A 9,816-nucleotide genomic window follows, 5' to 3' on the forward strand; every position below is an offset into this window, starting at 1 on the left:
TTCAGTCTCGCAGATAGGATGTCGTAACTTTGAGAAATATTCAGATAGGAGTTGGGTTACTAAAGGTACCGTATAAGTGTTACAGAAATAATGGAGAGTGCCACTAAGGAGACAATCAAAATCTGAGTTTAGAAGTAACCCTACGAGCACAAAGGCACGAAGGTATGTAACTAAGGATGTTTGTAGGCGAGTAAGAACATCGAAAATTCCTTCGGGTATACAGTATAACAAGATCGTAACTTTACAAGATCCAGAAGGTCTCCTTAAGTACTACAAAGAAAGACTAGCTGAGGAAATAAGGAAGAAGGCTTCAACTTAAGCATAACGATATAAAAAGAAATGGTCTTGTAACAACAGTCTCACTACAATATTGTATATACTCCATAAGAAAGTGGCACCTATGGTGACTAATGAACGGGAAGTCAAAAGTGATATTTGAGATCATATGAGTTATAGGAAATTCAAGTATTGGTGGGCAATAAGATAAGCCAAGTATTCATGCAACAAGTGGCATAACAACCAAGAAAAGTGATTGCTTACATTTAAAGAACGCTGAGAAGGCACGAAAGGAATTATTCAATCAATGATCTAGAGTTAATTACGTTGTGAATGCAATTAAGACTTTAGAGTTATATCCATGCAACATATATGTTGACATTCATACAGCTATAGGAGACTCTGGTATAAGTTAAAAGAAAGAATTAAGTCCACGTCACCTATAAAGGCTTGAATTGTTAGAATATTATATCATGGATGCTACATAGAGTCCATGAAAGGCTAATGTAATAGCTAAAACCCTAAGCTGAAGATTGGAAGATAGCATAAGCTTAATTAAAGGCTGAGAAGGAAGAGGAAGCTCGAAAGTTACATCATGAGTCCTATTGTTAGACCTAGATGATTATAGAAATCATGACTCAAACTATATCAGGAGCACTTTTAATAGCAGAGGTATAAAAGAGATAGTATAACAATCATATTCTATAAAAACTCTACGATAAAACAATTAGAAGAGTACCAGCCTCATAAGACGTAAATACGAAGCTCCCACCAGATTGTGTATGCACCAGGGTTGCAAGTATTATAGTAGAGATTTAAGGTATGGATGTGAATTCCACCAATGTAGAAGGGAGGTTATGAAATTGATAGAAGATACGGTGCGAGATTTAAAGGTAAGTATGGTAAATGTGAGTGAGAAGGTGACAATAATAGTCAAGGTCTCATGATTAAACCCATCAAAACAAGAGAGCTGATGCTTTTCATGAGCTATAGAAAGCTCGGTACACTCTGAATGAACTCAGAGGAGTCTAAGAATAGGATCAATTAGAAGAGATGGAATATTGCCCTGGTAGTAGAATAAGGGTGTAATTGTGATAGTTAAGAGAATGACGTTTGAGCCTTCGATTGAGTAATGATTTAAAGAAAAGGGATTTCATGGATGGTACGGTATTAGAATGCCCCCATAAGATGAATACGTTGAGATATTATGAAAATGTAGTTATTGAAGTATAGTATCATCCCTAGGTGCATCAAGAAAATCACTTCAGATGTTCCCCGATGAGATGTGAGCCTTAGTGACAATGTATTACATTTGAGGCAATGGTTGGAGTTAGTGAAAGACTATGATGTTATTTTATATCATCCAGGGAAGGCGAATGTAGTAGTCAACACCCTCAATCGTAGATCTATGTGTAGCCTATCTATTTACAGGCATAGAAGAGTGAGATAGCTTGTGAGATTCATCTGCTAGCTAATCTTGGAATTCGATTACTAGATGCAGGTGGTACCAGAGTTACTACTTAGGACATGGAAACCTCCTCTTTAGTAACTGAAGTGAAGGAATGCCAGTATGAAGATCATATGCTAGATCATTATAGAGATACAACCCATCAAAAGGAGAAGACACTATTTGAGATTACATGAGATGAAGTCCTCAGATATCGAGGTCGATTATATGTTCCTAATGTGGCAGGGTTGCGCCGGCAGGTTATGGGACAAGCAATGAGAAATTAACCTAGAGTTGTGTAGCACACCTCGGTAATAATACCAATGCTATAAAATGAAATATAGCAATAGTCATACATTCAGAAAAGTACCAAGCGAAAAGCTTAAGTATACCTATATATGCCCAGAGGGACATCTTGTCATAGTTCTATATATGTATTCACAAAGTGAAGCCAAGCGATTGGCAAAAAGTTGGAGGAAAAAGGAGAGAAGAGTCGTGCATAAAAGGACATAGTCATATAGGATACATCATAGAAGGTAGTCGAAGTTACGAGATTGGAAGAACTCCGTCCATAATTCGCGAGGTGAGAATAGGCCTAAGGGGGGGAATGCCCTAGTTTTTAAATTTATTCACAGAACAATTGCCTAGATAACAAAGGACAATATTAAAGTATTCATAAGAGCCATATGGTATGAGAAGGGGAAGCACATCAGTCAACATTCGAGGACGAATGTTCCAAAGGGGGGAATAATGTTACAACCTATGTTTTTGTACCTGAAAGTACATCGTGAGTCAATTGATGTAAGCGCAAAAAGGATGAAATCCTTCTACAAGGACAAGAAAGGTTTGCCGAAGTGTTAAGCAAGTTAAGATAAATATGAGACTTGTTAATCATGATTTAAATGAGTTTAAATCCATGATATGGCTATATATGATGTTTGTATATGAAGTATAAAGTTTAAGAAAAATCGGATTTAAGTTGCGGAAAAATCGACTAAGGATTTGCCTTGTAATGGAGCTTTTTGAGTAATAAATTTCGTGTACTATATGAGATCATATTTGGACATATTATATACTAAATTGAAGGTCTTGGAATGTAGTTTCCAACTCTATTAACCGTTCGTTCATACAACATCCGGATAAAAAGATATAAGTATTTGAAAAAGGGCCAATGAGATGGTACCAAGTAGCACCTTTTTGACTTTTCAACAAAATGGGATATTTACATCCCTTATCTCATCTCTTTCCCCATTTTTCCAGATAGCACGACCAAATAACACCCCTAACCTTCCCCTCAAGTTCTCCACATGGGTTTCCAATAAGATTATCATCCGGGGCACGAAATCAAGTAGCGATAACATTAAAACGATCCCTACGACGTAAGTATCACTATATTGCTTCTCTTTTTCTTTGTAGTTTAAGTTTTGGAAGATATTTAATATTTAAGAAAATACCTTATTTCTATATTTAAGCTTTCAAAAATGAAGGAAGGTTGATAAATACATTTCGTAATAGCTAGAACGCATGGGACGGTTATCGGAAGCCGTGAGTTCGAATTATTCGACTTGTTGTGTGCTGTTTTTGGGCTGTTTCATGTAGCTTTTGGTCTGTATATTTTGCTGCTATTTAATGGAGTTTTTGGAGGATAAATGGTGTGGAGAAATACCACGTAATGGCAAAATGATGGATTAGTCATTCTTTGCAATATTTTCGGGGTGTTGGACACTATTATAGTCGTCGTTTTTGGTATGAATTGATTGGGGTATGTTGGGCTGTTGTAATCTAAATATAATGTGGATTTCGACTTGAATCCACTGTAGGAGGTAATTATATTGTGTTCCTACTGGCGCTTAAGGTTATCTTGGCATTGGATAAGTTAAATGGATGAACTAGACATGAACTAGTGTATAAAGTTGCTAATTAAGAATAATTGGAGTTGTGGATCATTTTCTTTGTTATGGATATATGGTATAAGACTGGAATTATTGATGAATGACTTCATTATCATCTTAATAATACTATTAAATTAAAGTAAAAAGTCTATAAGGTATGATATGGGGTATACAAATTCCAATTGGAGCTTGTCGCTCGTCGTAAAATAGTTGTGATTTGTTGTTGTTTTATGGTGTCTTGTTATTGATAATTATGTATTGCTGGATTTCTCTGGTAATTGTTGTTGGTATAAGTAGGCTCTTGTTACAGGGGAGATGCTGCCCGAATTTATATAAACGAGCTACAAGTTTATGTTGCAGACTTAGCCTTTATTCAATATTGATTTTGAATCTCCTTATGCAATGGTAGATTGAATTGAGTTGTTTGAAGAGTTGCTTGGGAGGTATTAAGGACTCAACGTGGTTAAGGTATGTTAAGGCACTTCCCTCTTTCTTTTGGCATGATCTAAAGTGAAATGAATACTCTATTTCATAACGGATCTACTCCTAGAAATTAAGGTTGCCCATGTTGTTCTTTCCTTATAAAGTTATTCTAAGCAAGTATGTATGATCCTTGAATCCTATAGAAGCTCATATTGATGGTATGATGTCCATAATGTTAATCGAAAATGCAACGACCTAAGTCACTCCAAAGGTTTAGAACGTGATTCCATGAGTCTAGTATGCATTACATATAGTATCTATTTTACTCTACCGAGCCGCGCTATAGTAGGCCGGGTATGACGCCTATTATGCAACCACTGATCAATTGGATTTACCGAGCTCCACGTAGCCGGGTACGATTCTACTGAGCCTTATGATGGCCGGGTACGTTTTTACCGAGTCCTCTTTGAGGCCGGGTACGATATGATGATGATGATGCCACAGAGGCATATGTTTTTAAAAGTTTATGTATGTATATGTCTTATGCATTTCATGTCTGTATCCCCAGAGGCACTTAGATGTTACAGGTTGTATCTCCTCTATCTCTCTTTACATTAATGTTCTTGTTTATGCTTTCCTGCTTTACATACTCAGTACTTTATTTGTACTGACGTCCCTTTTGCCTGGGGACGCTGCGTTTCATGCCCGTAGGTCCCGATTGTTAGGTTGATAGTCTTCCTAGTAGGCTATTAGCTCAGCGGAGGTGTTGGTGCACTCCACTTGCTCCGGAGTTGCCTATTTGGTCAGTATGCTTTGGATATGTATCGATTGATATGGCGAGGCCTTGTCCCGACCTTTATGATTTTATGTACTCTTAGAGGCTTGTAGACATATGTCAGGTTTATGGATACTTGTATGGCCTTGTTGGCCTATGTGTTGAGTTTACAAATGGTCATGTCGACCTTATAGGCCCGTATATCACATGTATAAGTTTGTATATTATGTTGGGTCGTCATATGTTGAGTATTCCCTTACGTTTTATTCTTGTTATCTCATGATGGGTTTCTGGCTCATTTACTCAAGATAGTATAATAAGAAAGATATGTTATGTTGGTACTCGGTTGAGTAAGGCACCGGGTGCTCATCACGGCCCTTCGGTTTGGGTCGTGACAAAGCTGAAGTTTTTTTGTCCTGTATTCATTAGTTTTGCCATAAAGCATTTTCAAAAACTTTAGTAGAAGATGCTGAAGTTATTTAGTTCATTTGTAAAAACTTCAGCACTATATAAGCTGAAGTTTTTGAAAAAGCTTTCTAACATACTATATAAATAATCAGATTGCCAACAGTATCTAAATCATAAATTCTGGAAATAATAAACGTGAAAAGAACAGAATTATCATTGTCTACTAACTTACGTACGGGAAAATATTCACAAATTATTGTCTACTAACTTACGTAATTATTTATAATTTATTTTTAAATAATATGATAAACATATTTATGTCAATCATCCCATGAACTGAAGTTTCATAGCAGTACCAACAACAACAGAAGAAAGAAGAAGAAAAAGAATAAAACGAAGGAGGGAGAGAAAGGGGGCTGAAGTTGTTTAAAAAGTGGGTACAAATTAAAACTTAAAAAAAAATAGGTATATGTTAAATGAGGGCGACCAAATAGGGTGCCCCGTGCAATTTTTACTACTTAGTGTGCGGAAACAAAATGGGATGAGCCGGTCCAAGCTTGATACTGGATTAGGCTTTGATGAGTTCAGCTCGACTTGGCTCAACTCGACGGCAAGGCCTACACTTGAGAGGAGAGCAATTAAGATGCTGCTAATGTGCTGCACCTATGGTGACAACGGATTGATCTCTCTTCTCTTTTTTTATTTTTATATTCGGATAATTTTTAATGAATGGCAATATGTAGAGTGATCGTATATGTCAGAATGTCTTGCTCTACAAAATATTTCTTCAGCTAAAATGTCTGCCTTATTCTCAGAGTAGCAAAATGACTACAATTAAACTTTGTTGCCTGTTTACCCTCGTTTACATGGGCAGCTTCAACTGAAGGCAAAGGAAAAGAATAGCAAGATCATTATTTCCATAGTTTAGCAAATTCAATCAACAGAAACCAAAACTAATAGACAATCATATATTCTTTGATGTATTTAAAAGAAAAAAAAGGAACTTATTTATGTTGATCAGAATTAACGTTACCTGCTTAGTCGTAGCAAGAATAAAAACAAAAATCATTGGAGATATCACCAACTAAACAGCACATACCATTTTGCTGGAGAAAAATAAAAGACTAGTCCAGCTATTTACAAAGACCAATCCAAACCTTCTTCAGATCCCCAATCCATCTTCTGCAAAAAAGGTTTTCAGCTTGCTGGGGAGAACAAAGTGAAGAAAAAAAAAGTAAAAAACCAAGCCTTTCAAATTCCTCATTGGAAGATTTATTCGGGCTCCAGGTCCTGTCGGAGCCTTGACACCTGACTCAAAACATGGAAAATGAGTAGTCCGGCACACTGCTAATTTTGTTTCAATCACATCTTCGCCGCTTTTTAGCTGGTGTATCTGTTTGATTAAGAGTCACCTCTCTTGTATCACAATGGTCCTCATTGATGGATTTCTTCAAGCTTTTGCAATTATGGAACGAAGTCAGTTCCTCTACTTTCACCTTCGTAACATCACTCCTCACACCAATGTCACTTACATACTTCGTCAAACAATACATACCAGCGGTTGCTAAGACTAAGCCAGCCGGACTTGACATGAATAACTTAAGGGGCGAAGAAGCAATAGCTGCCAAAGGAGCATTTATAACAGAGGCAGCTTGACCGCTCCTTCCAAGAGCTCCTTGGTCAAGAACAAGAAGACCTGTTTTACAGTACAAGGCAAAATCTTCACAGTTATTCTTGAAGACATCATAGTTTCCAAAACCATTTTGAAGCAAGTACATGGCTCTATGGATCACTGCCTCTGGAGGATCAGATTGTGCAGTTGTGCATGTGCCACCTCGGAGTTTAGTAAGAAAAACTGAAGGGCTGGCTCCATAGTCAAAGCGGTACAATAGTCCATCACCCAGGAAACAATCCAAGCAAGATAGAACCACCCCACTTTCCTTGTGCTGAAATCCGCAGTCAAGAATATTTGTACAGGTCGAAGACACATTTGTACTCGAAATTGACGAGAGTTTTGGGGGAACAGAGAAGAGAATTGTGTCTCCTGAAACAATATTTTGCTCACGCGTAAAATGGACAACTTTGCTTCCACCAACATAGATTCCTGCTCATGAATTTCACATATTTGAAAATATGACACCAACTACCAATACTAGAATATCATTAAGCTCATTTTCAGTCACAACAGATACTGGAGTATAAATAACTGGCACTCTGACAAGAAATTAAAATATAGGAGATGAAGCCTGTTGTGCCTAATTAACTAATTAATAGCAAGTGTTATAATGGTAAGGGCAGCTTAGTGCACTAAGCTCGCACTATGCACGGGGTCCGGGGAAGGGCCGGACCACAAGAGTCTATTGTACGCAGTCTTACCCCTGCATTTTTGCAAGAGACTGTTTCCACTGCTCGAACCCGTGACCCCCTGGTCACATCAATATCAAAGGTGATTAGTTATCCAAAATTCAGGAGGCATGCATGTTTACTCTAGGATCTAGAGTATTAACATGACAGATATCCGATATTTCCTGCTACTTTTATTAACAGATAATTCTATTTTTGATATAAATGTACCAAGGAGGTACTAAATATGCATAGGAGAGAGTCCATGAGCTCCAGCATGTTTTCTTTGTTATTTACATAGTTCCTCCTACACCAAGAGTATAAATGTCTAAGATATCTAAACTTTACATGGGCAATATGTTCCCTTTTTCCCCTCAATAACCTACTAATCCTTCTGTCCAAGGTTTCCAGTGTACATAGAGGTATAGTCCTACTACTAAATTACCATCTTATCAGAATTAACTCATTAGCATTTTGCAAAAGCAGCACCTGAAATGGACATGCTTCTAAAGAGAATTGTGTCATTGCTTGTATCTTTTTCTTATGCTTAATCCACTACGATTTAGCAAAAGCTAAAGCCTACTGAGATCATGCAACACCAAACACTCTCTAAGTCACTATTCTTTTGGATCATCAACCATATTTTCAGCAAATTTGAAGATCCACAATTGAAAAGAAGGCCGGTTGTATTCCGCAATCATTTCTCTAATCTAAAGCCAAATGCTACTGTATACAACGCAAGATTGTTCATATGCGGTAGTAATTGCTGTTTTCGGTCATTTCCAGTATCATGAAATGAAGAAAAAAGTTACTAAAATCTTACATTAGGATTTACTGAAAGGGAAAATTAGTGAAATTGGGTTGCAGACTAACCGTGATGAGAGTATGCGAAGACAGTTCTCCACGTGTAGATATGATCACCTGCTGCTATCTCATTCCTTTCTACTCTGTGAGACAGCAGACCCATCTCTTTCCTTCTCCTTTCAGCTTTTCCCAATCTAGGTTTAAAATGATAAGTGAGCACAAGGTTTAAGGATTAAATGAAAATTTAAAATCAAATTATTACTACTATTATAAGCGGCTAACGAGAATTGGGGTCGTAGGGTTATTTTGGAGAATTGGGGTAAGAGACACATGCTATTCTGTTACTTTGACACATCCTCATAGATTGTCCCAATTATATGAAATTGAAAGATGAAATTGAACGACACCGTCTATCACAACGTCTTCCGTCATTTTTCTGCTCTGTTTCACTCTTTTTTCTCCCTCGTCACTTCACTGTGTGCTGTCTGTATAGTTATTGGGTGAGTTTTTTCTTCTGTGTTTTCCTTTGTTTATCCAACCTCTTCTGATTACCAGTGTTATTTAGATTTAAGATTGTGTTGCTTTTTTACTTTGAAGAATGTTTCTTTATGATGTTTTGAATCTTCCCTAGAAGATGTAGCTTGCTTTCATCTGAAATTCTTACTTAATTGGTGATATGTTGTTAGACTTGTGTTTTACGTGCTTTTCATGATTTGATCTTACTTTTTATTTAGATACTACATCCAGACTTGCACTAGAGGTGTTTGAGAAATTACCGACGAGAAAGAAGGGGTGAAGTATTTGAGAATGGAGAGGAAAGTTAGGAAATTTACTAGGAAAATTGTTTCGCCTGAGAACGCAAATACTGATTCCATGTCAGCTGTTTGTCAAGATGGGGTTCAAGTCACTGTTAAAAAATTGCCACCGCCCGAACCTAAAAAATGTAAGATCATTAATGCCAGGCTTGCTTAAAATAGGGGAAATGTAGAACAATTAAATTTGCTTTATGAGTTTTAATTTGGACTTCGGAAAGGTATGAAATTCTATTTTATAGTGGCTGCATAGATTTTGTAGGTAGAATAGGAGAGAGAATTAGTATAAGCTAATTTTGTTCTTTGTAAAATAAAATTCTTTTCAGCTCACTCATGGATTTCAATAAGCAATAAAATTTCAACCAACCGACGGCCTCATACACAGATCTAACAGATCTCTTCATCAGCAATTGATAACACTAGATAACACTAGAGATTAGAACTTACTATATAATATTTGATAGCGTCTAGGATAAAGAATAAATGCTAAAGCTCTCAAACATTGTGCAAATAAAGCATGTTGTTGCATTATTTGTCTTATAAATCAGCACACGTAAATCTATGCATCTTCTTTCCGTTCCATTGTTGTTTTCACAGATTATTTTAACTTTTTTTATGTATTTTTTAAACTCATCA

General features: G+C 36.7%; 1 protein-coding gene and 1 long non-coding RNA gene across 3 annotated transcripts; one reads left to right on the top strand and one right to left on the bottom strand.

Annotated features, from left to right (window-relative positions):
* Positions 1-2,972: 2,972 nt before the first annotated feature.
* Positions 2,973-5,152, top strand: LOC107809909 (uncharacterized). The gene is made up of 3 exons (XR_001653517.2): positions 2,973-3,102; positions 4,025-4,083; positions 4,750-5,152. It is a non-coding gene; the product is annotated as an uncharacterized LOC107809909 (long non-coding RNA).
* A 1,050-nt stretch (positions 5,153-6,202) lies between these two features.
* LOC107809907 (protein LEAD-SENSITIVE 1-like) lies at positions 6,203-9,431 on the bottom strand. 2 transcript variants are annotated; one of them, XM_016634603.2, is made up of 3 exons: positions 9,202-9,431; positions 8,438-8,562; positions 6,203-7,325 (listed from the first exon to the last, which is right to left on the bottom strand). In XM_016634603.2, exons 2-3 carry the CDS (start codon positions 8,529-8,531, stop codon positions 6,580-6,582), a joined length of 840 nt encoding a protein of 279 aa, XP_016490089.1. In that variant the 5' UTR covers positions 8,532-8,562; positions 9,202-9,431; the 3' UTR covers positions 6,203-6,579. The 2 variants fall into 2 exon arrangements, with proteins under 2 accessions (XP_016490089.1, XP_016490090.1); XM_016634604.2 differs by lacking the exon at positions 9,202-9,431 and adding an exon at positions 8,776-9,124.
* Positions 9,432-9,816: the final 385 nt, after the last annotated feature.

The sequence above is a fragment of the Nicotiana tabacum genome, chromosome 20 (assembly GCF_000715075.1).
Source record: "Nicotiana tabacum cultivar K326 chromosome 20, ASM71507v2, whole genome shotgun sequence".
In the NCBI taxonomy this organism is placed as follows: Eukaryota; Viridiplantae; Streptophyta; class Magnoliopsida; order Solanales; family Solanaceae; genus Nicotiana; species Nicotiana tabacum.

Bases quoted from the DNA above. Each gene is read 5' to 3' on its own strand.
- LOC107809907 (XM_016634603.2), bottom strand. From the start codon at position 8,531: ATGGGTCTGCTGTCTCACAGAGTAGAAAGGAATGAGATAGCAGCAGGT. The intron at 7,326-8,437 runs GTTAGTCTGCAA...ATTCATGAGCAG, and splicing joins CTTCGCATACTCTCATCACG to GAATCTATGTTGGTGGAAGC.